Raw genomic sequence first — 19803 nt, 5'->3', positions numbered from 1 at the left:
GGCAGAAAATGGAAACATCAAGCCAGATCCCGATGGTAAAAGATGAGGAAAGAGAGAGAGACAGTATCATTCGTCGCTGTTTTATCAACTTCTTGCAAATTACCGAATATGCATTTAAAAAAATTAACGCAAATACCTGCAAAATATATATGTTTATGAAACTAATTCAGCCTTTATTTGCGTTAATTTTTTTCATGCATATTCGGTAATTTGCAAGAAGTTGATAAAACAGTGACGAGTGACACATTCTATCTCTCTTTTTCCTCATCATTTACCATCGGAATTTTGCTTAATGTTTCCATTTGCTGCCAGTTTAACATTGAGGGCGCGTTTCATCTCCATTACACAAAAACCTTTGCTGGGATAGGCAATTAGCAGTCCATACTTCTATAGTCAAAGCGTGAAACAACATAATTTTTTGAGAAATTTGATTACATAAGAATTAACAAAATTTAATCAAACTATTTTACAATATAAAATAGTTTCTTTAAACTCCGTGTTGTTTGTTTTTTAATAACGTAAAAAGTGAAAAATTTCACCATTAATTTCAGTAAAAATTCTTACTCTTCACATTTCCTAATAAAGAAAAAAATTACACGATCGCTATTTTGAGAGAACAGTTTGTTGTAAATGAAATGCAGTAATGCATCTGTGAGTATTTTTGATACTCGATGAAATGCAAATTTAGAGTTAAATAAAATTATTTTGCAACGGGACGCAATAATCTTGACGTAATTGCCAATTTGGATTTTTTAAATGTACGCGTATACACAGTAAAAAAATCTTCGATTATACACAAAATTGCGATAAAGATCTTCGCAAAATTAATCAATTAAAATAGTCATTGAAAAGGAATTTTCGTTTTGGTCGCATGGTGATCGATGTGAGTAACGGACTCGCCTTTTGTACATGGGAAAAGAAATTTTATTGGTATAACGTAGGGACGTTCAAATATATATATAAACAGCGTGTGTATAAAAGTATAAAAAATAAATATCAACAGCTCACAACGCGCGCGCCGTCCATTTCGTGAGTCTTAATATATGACGATAACGAGTCGGGGTCGCGACGCACTCTCGGCGCACGCGATGCGCCGGGAATGCGTCGCGAGCGCAGTCAAGAGTACAGCTACGACATAGTAACAGTAATAATAATAATTTTTAACAGTAGCAACGGGAGAAAATGGTCGAATCGTTCGCTTTGAAAGGGACAAGATGCCGCTGAGGGAACGGGACCGCCTTTACGATCTATTTCGAATTTGTCTATCTAACTGTTCTTACGTGAATCACAGTATTTATGAACCTTATTAATTACAGCCCTTCGACGGTTATTAGAAATACGAATTGCAGAGGAAAGGCGGATTTCCTTGGATTTCGTAAGATCGCAGATCGCAGGTAGTTCGGGATTGTACAGTTGTCACGAAATATTATTATACGATTCGATTTTTGGGAGGTACACGCTCTCTTCGAAATGTGGTCGGGATTCAATCGCAATTGCCGTGATGATCGTGATTGTTATACCGCTAATCGTAATTGACGTAGCATCAAAATTATCCTTATTTACTGTTAATTAATTAAAGCATTCTAACACACACATACCGCAATCTCACACATACATATGAATAACTATATGTCTTGTTAACTGTGTTCCGTAAGAGTTTTTTACGTTTCGAAAAACTACATTGGAAGATCTGCAGCAGATATTGCACATTTTAGAATTTACTATTTATTTTCTGATAATTAGGCCTCGTTCCATTTTCAAGGTGCGACACAAACAGTCGGTCCTTACATTATTGCGCAGCTCTTTTGCAAAACTCTACTACAGTCGCTCTCCGTAGATTCTGAGAAAAGTTCATAATTTTCTTCTTTTTCATTTTTTTTTTATTACAAGCGCAAATGAAATATTATCTTGTCTGCACGAACTCCGGCGTCGGATCGAGATTTCACTGCACATTTATCTGGGCGCTCGGCGTAAACTGCACGATCAATTTGACTTGAATTCAAATCCCTTCTAGTCCAGAGAATTGCATGCATGGCACATTTGATCGGGTTTTCGTTTCGCCCGAGGATTCGTTATGAACGGCGAGTCACGCCGTTATCCGCCCGACGTTTCGCGTCAGGGAGAATAAGCGCCGCATTCTCTGACGCAGAATGAGGATCCGCCGCGCGGAGGAAACGGACTCCGTCGTGAATGCGACGCTAATTAACGTGTAATTGATCGCTCGCGGTTCGTCGCTCACGCAAGGAGCCACGAACCGTCTGTCCTCCTTCGTCCTTATCGTGTAACACTGCACTCGCCGTAGTTGCTCCGCGGCAAACACTCGCGCGCTCGCTTTATTATCTTGAATTATTCTCGCGGTCTCGTTCGCGGGGAGACACTTCTCATGGCAGTCGATTTGTTATCTACACTAATCGTCCCTAATTGACGGAGTCGATAGGCGATTGGGGCCAATCGCATGCGACGATATCACGTATAAAGTTCTCTTAATTCATATATAATGTTACATCTCAGAATGAATTCGCCAACGATAATCGACGAATCGACGAATATCGTCGAGGAAAACAGAAATTTCTCAAAGTCGTGTGTGTTTTGTGTGTGTGTGTGTGTGTGTGTGTGTATATCCAGTGGATATATTCATCGACACTTATCTTTAAAGACGCGGTATTTCTAAAATATATAATAAAAAAATTTAATAATATTAAAACTGGATAAAATCTAAATCGTGATTGTTCCGATTTGGAATGGCAGTGATTGGCTGAACTGTTTTTATTTCATTTACATGTATATTCCGAAATGTGTTCGCACGTCCTGCCATAATTCTGCCTGTCAAAACCCTCAACACCGCGCGTGCAAGACGATCAACGTTCCCGCAAACGCATTGATAATTAAATTATCGCACGATTCGCCATTTTTCGCAGGCCGATTAAATTAATTATTGCTCTGCAATTAAAACGGTGTATTTTGAAGTTCATAGCGTTCATCAGTTCAAGGAATTCACGAACATCTTGTTTTCTCGCGTAAGAACTGTTCTCTATTTTTTTTTTTTTTTATATCAATTCTTTTATCACTTGTCTAGGAGAATATTCGAGTCTGATCGACTTTGATCATATATCTGATATATCATCTAAGTGTCATCTCTCAATATTATACTATCGATGCATACTAAATTTTTCTCCACACAAGTATTGACTTAGATCTCTTCAGTGTCGTTAGCTCGTCGTTCTTCTTTCTCTCTCGTTGATTCCAGGAAAACCTTGATGACAATTTTCATAATTTGGTCATAGAATTTTCGTTTGAAATCGCGAGAAATTGAATTTCCCGGAACAGTATAAAATTAAATTCTATCTAGAATTATATCGGCGTAATCTTCTCTACCGTCGTGATCTTTTTCGAGATCGACGTGATTACGATGACGTGACAATTTTTTCTCAGAATTTCGGTGTATCCGTCACCGTTCCGTGGAAACGCCGCGGGAAGCGACTCATTTGATTCGGAATGACATTAATGCTTCGACGAACGTTCATCATCTCTGTCAATGTCGTCGAATAAGTAAATTTCTCAGCTGTAACGAAGACACATGCGTAGTCACTTCTGTACGATAGTTGCGCTTCTTTCTCGAGCAGTTCTCTTCAACGTCGAACTAGCCGGCGATTTTAATGAAGGGTTCGCGAGACCGCTTCTACGCGATCGTATGTCGACCGTCATCGATAAATCAGGTATGATGATCCTCGTCAAAAGGATGAGCCTTTCCCAGGTCTTCTACACTGGCGCCTGCACCACTGGCCTGTGGACCGGCACGGAGATCACGTAGATGTCCAGTTTCTCGCCGGACGTCTTGTCGACGATCTCGCCGTAGTTGACGGAATCGTAAGAAGGTGGGGCGAATAGGTGGTAAGGTGGCGGCGGGGTTTCCGTAACTCCGGTTGTGTTTATCGTTTCGGCGCGTTGTGCGTAGGGCACCGTGAGGGGTCGGCTGCCACGTCGACAGCACCACTCGGAACAGCTGACGATGAGGAAGAACGCCACCAGGCCGCCGAACGAGCCGATGTACCAGACTATCGACCACGGATCCAGAGGATTCTGCAGGTCGTTGTTGACTACAACAAAAGGCGAACCTGTGAGCGAGGTGCTCGTTAATAATCAGAAATATCTTGATTCGCAAACTACGCTCATGCGAAATTACGAGAATTAAAATGGCATCCTCGTGTAAGAAAGAAATAACAAAGAAATTGAGACAAAGGTGTACTTGCGTTTGTATATGCAAACAGAAGGGTGTGTGTTTTTTTAATTATTATTTTGAATATTTACAAATTATCGAAAAGCTCAGAAGATCGGAAATTTTGCAACGAAATCTCAAGATACTTTTGACTATTATTACTGCTTATGCGAGATCAAAATGATAAGAAATATGTTGGGTTGTGAAAGATTTGTAAACAACGTTTTCACTTGCGAGCCACGTTACTCTTTTGTTGTCTGCTTTAAGATGCCATTCTCGATAGAAATACGATACGATGAGCGTCGAATCTAAAATTAACTTGACGCTTCCTTGCTAACCAAGTATAATAGTAAAATATCAAGAATATCATGTATTTTTCAAATTTACATGTTAGATTTGCAAATTAAATATGATTATTGTCATACGTAGTATGTTTTTATTGCTCTATATGTCTAAAAAAATCGATGACAAATCGTATAACAAATTGATTGCATGCGTCAGACGCATATTTTGCTTTTGGTTTTCTTGTGATGTGAATGTCGCTTGAAAAGTTTTCGAAACTATATTTCTTTTTTCGATTGATGACATGCGTGCGTGAAACGGATTCTCGATATTAATACGTGATGCGTACAATGCGAAATAAGAAAAGCGATGCAAATGATGATGAAACTACTACACATTTGCATAAATCCTTGGCGCGTGCGGTGCGAATTGTTTTCTGCAGGTGTGATTTTTTTTTTAACGGGACACACGCGAACTGAAGTTCGAATCTCGTTCCGTTAAGATTGATTCTTTACTACATATATATATATATATATATAATATATATTGTAAAGCGATATGATTTCACACGATATATTTTATATTTATATATATATATATATATATATATAAAATAACATCAAGTATACTTTTTGTGCGTCGCTTTGATCTATGAATTACGTTTTTGACATCGTAGTACTATGAATCATAGTTGCTTCATTAGCTTACTCAATCAGTCATTATTTAATGTAATGTAGCTAGTCGCTTGAAGAATTACATCAGATTTCTATCTTTACATATTCTATTATTATTATATTACATCAGTTTCTACTATCAAACATGCTATCCTATTGGTATTTTATATTTGTGATTAATGAAATCATATCTCTCGATATCGTTTCGTACAGAGAATTAAATTAGCTCCGAGTCGTAAAGACGAAAACATTATGTCGCGTTTCGCGAGAGATAAACTTGAATTTGTCACAAAGTAACATTACAGGGGTCAAGAATTTAGCGCGAGATACTGACGGAGCAGAGTAATATTTTGTAGTGATAAATTTCGTTATCGTCGTCGTGTGTAGATATACGCGACGAAAACGCTGAAGGTCGCGAATCGATAGTAATGAGTAATTATGCTATTTTTGATGCTTTCTGACCTCCGTGTAAGTTCGATATTATTAATGGAAAATACGAAACGGTTATAAAAAAAAGGATTAGTATTCCGACACGCTCGATACCGCAATATTACACGTGTATTTGCAACGAGACGCGGGGAAATGTGATCTCGAATTGCAACAGGAAATACACGATGATCTGTGATGACATGAGAATAGTGCAATTGCTATGAAGTCACTCTTGTGCACTAGTAAACATGATTCACGTTCTTACCGCTCTCTTCCATGTCTCTTTCTTTCTCCCCGTTCTCCTTCCCCTCGAATGCAATCACGTAGACTGTTCCGCCGCCGCCGCCGCCGCCGCCGCCACCGCCGCCGCCGCCGTCGACGTCGACGTCGTCGTCGTTGGATTTCGAGTCGACCGAGTGATGATTGTCGTTTGCGCCGTGAGTCGCTTTATTGCTCTCCATTCGCCTTTCAGCACCGATGCCGTAACTCGACACCGCGTGAGCTGCGACAAATTGCGATCACTTAATTAATTGCACCTACGAAGTGTTTATTCGCATGAAAATGCATACATTATTCTATCTGAATTGTTTACGCTCTTATCTCGCTCCCTTTTCATTAAGATTTATTTATAAACGTAGCTGTATATATTATAATACCTTACTCTATCTTCTCCATATTTAATACAATAATTCTATCTAAGAAAATATTATTGCTCATTTTGTATTTTATTTTAATTATGTACCAATTAATGATCCTTCTACTATTTCTATGTCTCTTAGTTCTTTTGCCTTTTTTTTTTTAAGATTTTGAGTGTCGAAAGTATATATTTGCCGCGGTACATTTACTGCCGTTATCTAGCACAACGGATTCCCGAGCAAATCGCATCTACGCATATATTACGTCGTGCAAAATCCCAGAGCTAAAGATGTTAATACCGGGCAAATAACACCGCCTGTCGCTCGTTAACCTGCATCGCGACACTTTACATGCCGTTTGTTACAAGGCGTAGGCCGCGAAGTCTCGATGGACGTCGAAGACGATGCCGCTTCGATCGCGTCGGCGGCGCCAGCCTTTTGCCTCGTCTTGTTAGCGAATGCGTATCTTTTTATCGCAGATACAAATGATAGCGCGGGAGAACTGACTCGCGAAAAACAGATGTACGTGATAATTAACGTGCCATCGATGTCGCTGCCTACAATTGTTAAAGTTTTTTTTGCCAAAGTACAGTTGGCGATTCTCATGGAACTTCTCGTTTCCTTAACTATCAGCCGAATGATGTATATTCAATTTGATGATCAAATTAGAGTGTATAATAAAGTTCTTCAATCTTTCGCAATCTTCCAAATAATCGCTTCTCTTAAAGTGAAATGAAATTAGTATACTAATTCCGTTACTTATACGCAATGCATGCAGCTATTTCCGCCTATCACGAGATTAATAGTTAACTTTGTTTGCCAAGTTAAATTTATTCTTGGGAACTCATGTTAATATTAATTACCAGTAGTTTCAGTTATGAACCGACCGGAAGAAAAGTTTATAAAAGTCGATGATCGCGCGCGTTACAATCCTTTAAAGTTTTACTCTATTTGTAACAGTACTCGCTTTGACATGTATTATAAGACTCGCGAATAAAAAATAAATAGTTTAACGAGACTTTAGTCATTTGAGTAGCTTTCGTTCGTGTTGTTACGCCGATTAAGTCTTTTCTGTTGCCACATTAGCTCCTTAATAAATAAAAAATAAAATGCTTCTTCCCGCGTTTCTATTGAATTGTACATGTGATGAACCTTTTATCGCCGCTCTGTGTGCTATTTTTAGCTCAATTGTTAGGCGCTGCAAAGTGGTGAAGCGTAAAATCGATCGATGGTCGGGCTTTCCTTTAAGTGAAAGAGAGGAAGAGACACAGAAGGGAGAGAAAGAAAGGGCGCCGATATTGTTACTACAATTTCTTAAAGCGGGGCGTAGCTGATGCCTTTCAGTTCTTTCAGAATCTCATTCTCTACCCTGACACAATTATCCGCTACTTTAACATCGCTGCCCGATCAGATCTCGCTTTATGAGTTTGCACGTAAGGGGCGTAACGAAGCGCGGCTTAGGACTGTTTTCACGTTAAGGTGCAAATCCGGTCTAATACGCCATAATTTTCTAATAGGGTAGGCTATGAAGTACATTTCAGCAGATTGGGATACGTGCTAATTCCATTGTACGAGACATTCGAGTCTCTTAAAACGAGTTATCGAGTACATCGGGTTCATAAATATTCATGATCGAAAAAAATGAAAAAAGCCAAAGTTCCGATAAGTAATTCTTTTCACAGTTTAAATATTTCTGTTTATACCTGTAATAAGATACCGCGTACATTAAGAGAGATAGCGCATTAAGTGAGAATTTTAAAGGTCGCGTCAACGCTTCTCGGGTAAATTTTATCTTTATGCTCATATAAAATTTGACAGATATTGTCAAAGGACATGGGGAGAGATACGCGATTTACGATGTTAGTGGAGATGATTCTTCGAGTAAACACGATCATTTTCCGTCTGTTGATCTGTGTACCGTGTAGGTCGTCATCGAAGGTCGCGCGTAATTAAAGACGAAGTCACGACGAAGAGAAACGGAGAGAGAGGGAGAGTGAGGGGAGGGGAGGGGGTGCAATTGTGACATTTGTACATGCGTATAACAGCGGTATCCATTATTTCCCGCTAGCCCGTTGGAATCCGAGTTTCCGAGTCAGGGAGCCCACGTTTCGCAGATCACGTACGCTTTTCCGTTAAAGAGAAACGATTACGAAAACGTATTTCTACCGGTCGAGACACAGGGAGGCAATTTAAGTCGCGACACATGAAAATCTCGCGATTTTTATAGGACACGTATACGTACACTGTACGACGTAATAGCTGTAGTAATAAAAAAAAATAGCTACCTTCTAGAGATCTCGAATGACTGCCTGCCTTTGTTCGCGGTTTATACAAAATTGTCGGGGCGTCGCGCGTCGCACGCGCATATGGCAAACGGTATCATTAGCGTCGTCACAATATTATGCGACAGGCGTCGCGCTTACGTAACGGCTCTCTTTCTCTCTTCTTCTTTCATTTCTTTTCTCTTATTGCTATAGCCGCGAGTCACGTTCCGAGCGATCGATGTTCAAACTGTTTAAACGCAGCGGAGTTGGCTACGCCCAAAATGTAAATCTTTCCCCTATGACCAATGACCGGTGAGGCTCGCAAGGTTACGCGTTACGTATGCTCACGATGTGAAGTTTTATTTCTGGCCACACACGTTTGCTTCGGTCACATCGCGTGCGAGAGCTCGATCTATCTATTGGCAGTGTCGGATACTCGATAGCAGATCGTTGATAGTCTTTGTTTGCTGGGACGACAATCGCATGATCCTTATCTGCTAATTTGTCGTGATACAAAGTGCATCCCGGGAAAGAGGCGTAATTGAAAAGAGACACTGCGGCATTGTTATTTATGCCTGGCGAGGTGCTTAATGCTCGTTAGCTCTATTTATGTATGTTTCTTGTTTTATTTTTGGCGTCTGTACTCTATAAATGGAGTTCAAGACTGATTTTCCACTTATTTGTATTTATTCTTGAAAATCCGCCTCATTAAATATATATACATGAAAGATTTTTTTTTTTTTTTTTTTAGCTGGATAACACGATATGTTAGACTGAGATTCCATATGAAAAATAAATAAAGAGGAGAAAAAATAATCGTCTAGAAAACGTTACGTGTTGACATTGCCGTGGCATATTTATTGTAAGAAGCATCGTGTGTGTTTACTTCATGTCTCTTCGCACTGATAAACTCTTTACGTAAACTTCTAAACTTTGCAACGCAAGTCTGCTTAAAGCCTTCGCGTTCAAGCATCTTCTGAAAACGACTCCTTCTGTCGCGCGAATGTGTTTGTAAAGTTTCACCTGACGCGAGTACGGCCGTAGTACATCGTGGTTACGGAGACACTGAGTTGATCGAAATATTTGCGAAACTCCAGCAACGAAATCGAGATAAATCGCCGAGAGGTAGCAACGAATAATATTTCATGATATCTTCCGGATAAGTCCCACGAACATTACAGAAATCAAGCATGATAAGAAAAAATTAATTTATTACATTAACTAAATGTAAATCATATCTTGCGGTATCGCAAAACTTATTTTTTATGATATTATTACATCTTTGATTAATTTTGTTTCTTTTTTTAAGATCAAGTTAATTATAAGTTGTCTTCCTGCGACATTTTAAATCAAATTTTTCGAGATCATTTTTCTTTTGATAAGATCAATCGTACGATTAAAAGTTTTAGAAGATATCAGAATGATAAATATTGTATAATAAAACTCGATTATCGCAACAGTCGGATATCATATCTTTCTTTTCTCAGTGTGTATGTGTGTGTGTGTGTGTGTGTGTGTGTGTGTGTGTGTGTGTGTGTGTGTGTGTGTGTGTGTGTGTAGGGTGAAGAAATAAGATTGATACCCCTAAATAACTAAAAAAATATAAGATTTATAGAAAAATGTTTCAGACAAAAGTTGTAAAGTATAAAGAGATTCGTTTAGTGATATTATTAGTTTAATCTTGAGTGGCGTTGGCAATTTTTTATTTTTTATTACCTATTTTTGTAGCTTATCTCGAGAGCTTTTTAAAACACTATAATTTTATATACTTTTGATTATTCTTTTTGAAGTTATAGAGCTTTTATAGTAAAATGACTGGTTTACAAAGATAAGATCGAAAATTATTCAACCAAGGCAAGATCAGAGATGGATCTGGATAAATCAGTAAATGGATTTCGCTACACCATACAACTTTTGTCTGAAACATTTAAACATATCAATAGATTAAGTAGAACGTCTAAATTGCATTGGATTTTAGTGATGAATATAATTTTTCTATTAAATTAAATTTCTTAGCTCATTTAAACTGTGCAATGCAAGACCGTTAGGCGATCTATTTAATCCATTGATATGTTTAAACATATACCGGTCGGAAGAATTGATGTACTAATATTGTTATGTGTGAAACATTTAACTTATATTTTCTACGTTATTTAGGGGTACTGACATATTTCCCTCATCTTGTATATATATATATATATAGAGTGATGAAATATTTCTTATGCATTTACGTGCGTTATCGTCTTGTGGAAAGATACACATGTATAAACATAGTTAAAGGGATTTTTGATATGATATATTTTAATGATTATATATTAAACTCACTGATGATTTGTCAATTCATGAAATTACAGACGTATGCATTTGTTCATCGATCACCATGCAATTTGCCAGTTTATTACTGTTAATCACTGTAATTGTTTCATTTTAGAACGATACAAAAATACTTGCAAATGCAAAAAACTTAAAATATCATAAAATTTAAACTCTCTTTCTCTTTCTCTCTCTTTGTGAGTTAATACAGTTCATTTTAACAAGATTTTTGAAAATGAATTTTATTACCTTTATTACCTTTTTTAAAATAAATGTTTTGCTTATTAAAAATATTGTTGCTGAAGCTTTATGTATTGGTATGAATGCAAATCAAGCTAAAATATTATACTCAAGATTATATCATATTGCGACCATTTTTTATGTAGCAATTTGTCATTTTTATATCTTTGTCGCACATATTACCTCAGTGTTGGTACATAGCATAAAATTTTTCACGTTATCAACAAAACAAATGCTTACATGAAATGCTGTACAATAGTTATTTTTTTTTACTTTGTTTTTGCTGCTGTATGGCGAAAAAGAGATTTGTAATGCAAGCAATATCTTATCTCCGCATTTTAACAGCTATTTCGCATGTTTATGTGATATGTTTTGAATGCTCGAATGACAACACAAAATACAACACTCGGTTTTCTTTGCATTATGTAGATAACGTTTGTACTGAAAGTTTCTTAAAAGCGATAAGATTTTATATTTAGAATAAGTATTTTAAAGTTTACATAAATTTCAAGAACTTACATATGCGCTTCATGTATTTTATTTATACATATATTGTATTTTATTATGGACATACATAATATAAAATGATTGCAGGTAACACACGTGGTTGCCACGTGACTCGTATCGCGACAGTGTAACAATCCGGTCGTCGGCGAAAATCGTTATCGCACCCGGATCTTCCAAGTTTCTCTGAAATTAATCGCGCGCGAGTGAGTATCGGGAGTGCCGATTTAAATATCGTGCGATCGTCAAAGAAGTTAATTATTCCATTCATTCAATTCGTTCAAAAGGTAATACGTAAAGAAAAAGTGTCTTCAATGAATCGATAGTGTTTATCGCATTAATTAGACTACGCGGCGGTAATTATTAATTGTCTTGATCAATTCGTGTACGTGCGTGTGTGTTTCGGCAAAGATGGTGGAAATTACCAGTCGGAAACTACAGTCGCTGAAGCAACCGATGGAACAGCATGAACGTGTTATTGGTAAGTCGAAACAGTTGCTATATTTTAGTTACAAATTGTTTGTTAGTTATAGATAATAAAGCTAATATCGCTTAAACTTGTATTTCATTTTAAAAAAATGATCAACCGCACGTAAAAGGTTTCTATTTTCATTTTTGTCGAAGATGATCCAGAACACAATATAATATTTCGTATTAAATTTTTTGTATTTAGTATTAGAGATTAAATATACTATTTGGACATGTAATCAGATTTATTAACGGTGGGTCTTATTACGATAAGATTGACTTGATAGATTCCTAAAAATCTTGATTGTAACTTTATTAACAGACAAATAAACGATATTGGTCGAATTATCTATGAAGATGCATGTTCTGTGCATAATCGTTCTGTACGTTTCTCAAATGCTACTTTAGTTTCGATGGCACCGGCATGATAACATTGTTTGCTCTATCAACAATTATAACTTAATAACCGGCGCTTTTACGTAACCACTGAATAAATGGAATTGGCGCTTCGACATCGGCCATTTCTCTGCGCTTCTTATCTATTGTTAAAATGCGAATATATTATTGATACATACTTGCGTGGAAAAAAGATAGATAAAAAGAGAGCAAAAACAAGCGGGAATAAGGTCGCGTGTGCAGGTGCATAATTGTTTCTTAATAGGTATCAAATCATCTGGTGAATGGTGTAAACAAGTGACGTAATCATCGAGATATACGTTAGCGTGAAAATAGACCGACCGCGCTCACGAAATCACGCCGACGACGACGTCGCGGCGCACGGAACGCGCGAGATTTGGATTTTCGTCGGTTTCTCCAGACCTTCGATATCGGGAACCGCTCGACTTGGTCTTGCGGCCTTCGAGAGTATCGCTCGCGTTCAAGTTCGCCTTTTCTACAGCCGGAGCTTGTCGTCGTTGCTCGCCCGTCTCACGCTCGCACTGACTCACACGCTCTTGCCCGGCCCTCTGCATTTTGAAATACGTCTTTGTCACGTTAGAGACTAAATTTTTAGCCAAGGCTTGACGAAATGACCGATAGATGCAAGTCGATCGAGTAATTATCAACGTTGTTGATCCAAATTTAATGCCTTTTAAGATATAGTCAAGTAAAGGTACCTGTTATCGTGGTATCATATTGATCATTCATAAATTCGGACTTTCCTCTTAAGATACTATCAGTAAATACAGACAAGTATTGTGTAGTAATTAATTAGTATTAACGTTGTTATTCTAAATTTAGCGCCTCTTGAAATACAGTCATTTGTTATCAAATCGCAATATTAAAATTCGCAAATTCGGAATTCCCTCTTAAGATACAGTCATGTAATAAATGTGGTAATTAATAATGTTGCTGTTTATAAGTTAATGCTTTTTAAGATGCAATCAGATAGATGTTATCAAACAGTTTTCTTTTCGATTCTATTATCACCTTCTTTTTGTACATTAGGTAAATTAATTCAAAATATAAAGAAATTTATTGAGATTCAGCGAAATTTCTATAGCATTTTATTCTTCATTATTATTTTACATTGTTTGCCGTGGATACGAATAAAATTGAACTCTTGCGAGAGTGGACCTCTGCTACATTCACAAGTAGGAAAGTTTTCGCAGTATATAGTCAATAAAATGTTACGTTGAGTGCTGCTTCGTGATTCTACTTAATGACTCGATCGCGGTAGTTTTCCGAAATAGACGTAGAAGTGCGCCTAATTGTACCTGCAGAAGAGTACAATTGTATCCGGAGAATCGTGAAATTATCCGAAACTTTATCCACCCAGGAAGTTTTCGTATTCTGTAACTGCACTTTATGACCAAGTCCGGTGAGTCTTTTTGGCGTTGCTTCAAGTTCCGTGATCACCGTGTATTATTATCGGAAGTATTGTTAGGCAGGTTTGAGAGGGTACCCGAAGCACCCATTGCCGACGAACACGTATCGGTGAGTGTCGTCATTCTCTCAAAAGAGAATATCGGACTTGTTTCTCCTCCTCCCCTCCCCTCTTCTCTCTTTTTCTATTTCATTTAAGCACTTTTTCTATTCCATCTAAGCAGGAAAGTAGCGTTCTTTACTGAAGTATTTTAAAGTCAAGTGTGTGTAAGGCTTTGCGTGATGTCATCCGGGAACGACGCATGCAATTTTAGCGGATATTGTATAAATCGCGATATCAAAAACTAGTTCTGCAAACAGCGCGACATCTAGCTAATGCATACGTCAAGATAATGCCGCTATTTACCTAATCACGTATCAATGTCAAAATGATAAAAATATCCGGTTACGGTGGGACCAAGAAAGGGTTACGCAAGAATTTTGTAAAACATAATCCAATTTTTATCACGATTATATTACCGCGATGCTAACTTTAATAATAAATTTCTTGTTTAGGGCTAGTTTTTCCTTCGGGACAAAGTAGCGAGAAAATTTGTGCCCTTAAATGTAGGAAGTTTCACCATAATTGCATGCTAAGGATCCACAGGATGTATTCGAGGCTAGAGATAGATATAACGGTTTCCCAGTCGCTCTTTTGTACTTCTATATTTAGCAGCATGAACATTATGGGTACGATTATATGTTCGTACATCCGTTAACTGACGTCTAGACGGGTTTAGCCGACCGGTTAGTTAAAAATTTGAAGATATTCGGCATAATTCGAATATGTTTACGATCTATATTAGAAAGTTTCGAATTGACCTTTTACTACACGTATGACACAGTTAATGGTAGTATGTAACATTTTCAACAAGATTTATGTATTGCAATTATTATATACTAACCAGTTGTATATAAACTATTGGTAATTCTTTTAGCATAATTAAAAAATATATAATGTTAAAATCGTCTGGAAAATTCGGTTGCGGTCAAATCTTTCTATAAAATTATATCGTGGCAGAAACGATTGTGTTTTTTAGATAGGTACTTGAGATCTGGATTATTCAAGGGCTGGGTATCGAAAAAACCGTTACATCAACATTGTTCCGACGCTACTAAATTATTATGACGTAATTCTCGTTAATAAAGTAATGTTTCGTTACACTACAAGTGAGTTCTCAACATTTTATTTGATATCTAAATTTTCGCGGAGAAATTTTTGGTCACCGAAAAGAGATTACATGTATAATTTTTAAATGAATGTTTTTTATTTTATATTTATTCGAGAGCATTAACGCTGGAAAGTTACGCTGGAAAATTATTCTATTTGGGCAAAAATTAATCAGGTAATAGCCAACATTCCTGGAATTAAATATAATACTATAAAATGTGACATTTATAGTCATGTAGTATCCTTGATTGCCGATATATTGGCCAGATAAAAACGATGCAGAACGAGGCAACGTGAGGTCAAGTGTCTGGTCTGGCTGCTTTATAGCATGGCTATTGATTATCCGAGATATTTCTCGTTTAAGAATGCGCGGAAGGGGTAAGAGGGAGAGCGGGGGGGGTAAGAGCAGAAAAGATGAAGAGGGGCAGAAGTTGCGGGAGGACGATCGAAACTTTGGTGTGGATCGAACTTCCGTACGCTGGAAACGGATCTGACTCCGACAGACAACAGTTTGAGCGAAATTCTCGTCGACTGCGAGAATGCGCGCGAGATAAATCTGTCATTCACACAATGGTAGTATGCAAAATCTAGACGGAGCACACTCGGTGCAATCACGGATTTAACCACGAGCGTCGCGATACGAGTTCTTTCGAGAACCACCGTCTGTGGCGATTAGTGGCGTTTCCCGCCGCGTTTGTGCAAACCCTCGAATGCGAATTCGACGCAAGCTTTTTCGATAAGGATGCCACGCGAAAGAGGAAAAACAAGATATGTCAATCGATTTGTCCCCACATAAAATATTGAAATAACATGAGAATTTAAAACCACGGTTTCTAGTTTTCAAATTTAATGAGTTCTTATTCTTAAATTGTTGTGTACTTCACGTCAGTGTACATGATATCAAGTGATCTGATATAATTCTTGGAAAATCTCTCATCTTCCTTGATAGAAGGAACTTGGGTAATATATGCATTAATGCTTGTCTAAGATGTGCACTAATTGGCTACGAGAAATTAAGGTCCGACACGAGATGGATTAGACTGTAAGGTTAATTAATGGAAGGTTGCAAACTGGAGGATTTAATCGAATAACCGAAATCTCATAATCGTATCGATTGCGTCGTGCTTTGAATAATATAACGTTATCTATATTCGGAGCTGGATCGACCGAAACGCGATTCAATGAGCCAGACTTTTTCAAGCGTGTTGATAAAACCTTCTACGACTTCTAGGTCTTTTCTTTTTTTTTTTTGTTTATCTTCCATGGGGTTTCGTGCACATGGGTTACTTCAAGCTATAGAGGCCTTTCTTCATGCTTCAATAATATTGAAACACGAATATTCCGCGATCCGAATGCGATATTAGAAGTGTTTCAAAACAGAAATTTAGCCTTAAATAGTTTAAGCAAAATTCATGATCTCTAAATATATTGAATACCATCAAATATTAGTGTAATTAATTTTTTTTTTATAAAGCCAGACAGTTCTCATTAATTCTTTTTGTTTAACATTTTGTTTTAAATGTTAAAACTGTAGTTGCTGTGGTGCAATCATGTCGAAGTATAGATATTCTTAAAGTTTATATTCTTCTCTATCTTACGATATTCTTAAAGTTTTGAATAAAACATTTAAATAATGTTTTGGTTTAATTTCGAGCAAAATACATGGCACGTATTTACGACTTTCTGCAATTTAAATGCGATCACGCGATCGATAGGCGATTCACGTACGACGCACTGGTGTCGACACTCGAAACAGGCCATCAACAAAACCGATCAAAGATCTTGCAAAATTGATCCGTGTGCCTTCGACGGGTACATTAGAAAGCCAGAAAAATGAAATACGGAACGTTATTCATCATTCGCGATTATTATTAACGTGTAAATTCACTGAATGTGACGTAGCGTCCGGCGGGAGAAAACTCATGCAATGAATCACGAGATCTCGCGTTCGTTCCGTCAATTTTCGAAAGATATATCGCCGCGAAATAAATGAGGCTTGCGGTACTCCGCGAAAACTGCGCGTACCTGGTATGGGCGCGTTGAGGAAGGCCTGATTGCCCGCCACGAGGAACGAGACGATAACGAAGAGGCACCACGCGAGAACGATCATCCTGGATCAAGGAGTGACGATCGGCGCCGATACGCTCCGTTCGATCCGTGCCACAACGTTGACGTTCACGCGTGCTCCGCGGTTGTACTCGCGGGCGTGAGCGTGACGTTTATTTATTGCATACACGCGAGAAAAGGGAAAGAAAAAGAAAGAAGGAAAGAAAGAAAGGAAGAAAAGGGACAACGCGGTTTCTCGTTGAAAAGGTGAAACACGAACACGCTTTTCCACTTCTTTCTTCCGTGCACTCCGGCGAGACACGCCGCGCGGACGATTCGGCTTCGCCGACTTCTCCGACCGGTTAGCCAGCAGTGAACTGCTCGTGTTCCTGCCTCGGGTATCGTAATATACATAAAGTCGCCAGATAAGCCACGGCTGACACCCCACCACGGACGCGCCTCGTCGTGGGACGGCCCGTTCCTGCTCGCTCTCTGGTGCGCGCCGCTAAAGAGAGCTTGAAATCCTCGCCTCTCGACGTGAAACACTACGTGGTCCCGCTCGCCTCTCCCGCCGTCCCCCCCCCCCCTCTTCGAGAGGTGTCACGATGCTTGTAATTCTTCATTGTGAGTGTATAATTCTTCATGCCGTGATTACAATTAACGTTTCTCACACCCGCGATTAATGAGCTCTGATTAACGGTGTGCCGCGGCGTTTGTCTATATCTAAGTTCACAATGTAATTTGAAGTATTATATACAATTAATGAATATTGTGTGTTCTCTGACTTATAATCAGTTTCCATGATCGTTAATTGATATCTTTCGTACATCTAGATTCTGTAAGTACATACGGTGTTTTTTCTTCTTTTTTTAAAAAGTCAAATGAGCAAAGTAAGGAGCGGTCTGCTGAAGGTCGCGTATAACTTCAAATATACCAATGGCGTAGAGATGTTTCACCTGGCGGATCTCTCGTCGATAGCCAATGAGTAATATTTGCAAGTTGATCGTAAAAAAAAAAAGACTAGCTCGATAATGACCGATTGATCGCAAAAAGTCACACACTTTTTCTCGGTCATGCTGTAGAAATATTAACATTGTTGTCTCAGAGTGTTAAGGTCGCTCAATAATTAATCGGTGAAACGGATCAAAGTCCCCCTTGTCATTGCAAACAATACGTGGTTGCTCCCACCTCGTCGATTCGCCAAACTGCTCGTCGGATCTTTAGAGGAACGCGCAGGCATGATTTGATCTTTAAGGCATCGATGTGCGAATCTGAAATCTCTGAGCTACCGACGTTTTTGTAAGCCTTCTTTTCTTCGATACTTCGTATCGGTAATATTTCTTTACGGCATTTGAAAAAATTTGTCAGGGATATTCACGAGTCAGATTTTCAGCTTACAGCATACGTACGTGCACGGAGTTCGCGCATGAATGGCACGAGGGACAAGAGATATTTATTATTCTATAAAGTTACTAGAATTATGAATATTTTTTTCTTTTTCTCCTTCTGGAATTCAGAAAACCTTCTGGGTGGCAGAAATAGTGGAAAGAGATATTCAGCAACTTACGCGATAATTATAATAACTTCTGCGAAAGTTTCGTAAATGTCGTTGCAGTACGAAAACAAATAAAAATTGCAAATTCTCACCAAGCCGAAGTCATTGGCATGATCTCTCGAGATCAGAGGTATTCTGCTTCGGTGTAAATGGAAAAAAAATGCGTGAGAAGACAAGGGAAATAATGAAAGTACGTCGTAAGTCGTATAGTTTTCTCGATAAGATTTGACGCATGTTTTATCGATACGACGTAACGCGTTCGAGAGGTAATGATTAATGAGATTCATATGTTTTCCACCGATAAAGCAATCATTCAATCATGAGAATCATACACAATGTTTCCGGTGATAAGAAAATCATGATAAAAAAATCACGCTGATGAAAAAGCTTTACTCTTTATAAAATGCTGCGTAAAACTCAATGAAAATCTTATTTTGTCTTTATGTTATGTTTCTCAGAAGTAATCGCGATAATGCTGATGTTATAAGCTGAATGTACTATCGTGTCATCCAGCAGATGCAACGCTGTAATGAAAAAAAAAAAATATACATATATAAAAATTTAATTTTTATCACTTTTGAAACTCCTCGTCAGTAATCACGCTAATCCAAACACGAACGGTCGTGATCGACTAAAAATATCAATATGTAATATTGATGAATTGATACATGTGGTGTTCTTCGGTGTCATCGTCCATCCTGACGATAAGGTCAGCAAACAATTTTTTTTCTGCCGCGACGGCCTTAAAATCGAAGTAATGGACCTTGATATGCGATATCTTTAACACGATCTTATTTACTCCAGAATTACTCTTACAGTATTCAACGTGAGATCGCCATTCCGATACAAAATTTGAGATACACAAGAGTTTAATTACTTCTATATGATGTTAATATATTTTTTACATCTTTCTCTCTTTCTCTTTTCTTAAACTTCTTTATTTTATATCTTGTTTTGTCCGATTTATTTGTGTTTTTGAAAAGTTGATTATAACTTCGATGCCATTGTCTTTGAAGATACGCATCGATTGGAAACGCTAACGCGTTTTTCATCAATAGACCTTGACGATAACACACATCTTCATTGCTGCGGCTCTTATGTCACTGTTGTGTTACTTGTTGTGATGTCATCGTTGATCTAATG

General features: G+C 37.9%; 2 protein-coding genes across 3 annotated transcripts in view; one reads left to right on the top strand and one right to left on the bottom strand.

Annotated features, from left to right (window-relative positions):
• The window catches only part of LOC105837084, a 150657-nt gene that overhangs the window by 708 nt on the left and 130146 nt on the right, over positions 1-19803 (top strand). The window contains exon 2 of the mRNA XM_012681569.3: positions 11648-12038. The gene's annotated coding sequence lies outside the window, so the exon portion shown is untranslated. The remainder of the gene's footprint in view (positions 1-11647; positions 12039-19803) is intronic.
• On the bottom strand, positions 907-17932 carry LOC105837083. Of its 2 annotated transcripts, none has more exons than XM_012681565.3 (3): positions 17085-17932; positions 5867-6103; positions 907-4115 (listed from the first exon to the last, which is right to left on the bottom strand). In XM_012681565.3, exons 1-3 carry the CDS (start codon positions 17167-17169, stop codon positions 3760-3762), a joined length of 678 nt encoding a protein of 225 aa, XP_012537019.2. In that variant the 5' UTR covers positions 17170-17932; the 3' UTR covers positions 907-3759. The 2 variants fall into 2 exon arrangements, with proteins under 2 accessions (XP_012537019.2, XP_012537020.2); XM_012681566.3 differs by having other exon boundaries at positions 907-4097; positions 17085-17930.

Source organism: Monomorium pharaonis, chromosome 5 (genome assembly GCF_013373865.1).
Source record: "Monomorium pharaonis isolate MP-MQ-018 chromosome 5, ASM1337386v2, whole genome shotgun sequence".
In the NCBI taxonomy this organism is placed as follows: Eukaryota; Metazoa; Arthropoda; class Insecta; order Hymenoptera; family Formicidae; genus Monomorium; species Monomorium pharaonis.
The sequence above is the reverse complement of the archived record's forward strand: the minus strand, read 5'-3'. Positions and strand labels throughout refer to the sequence as shown.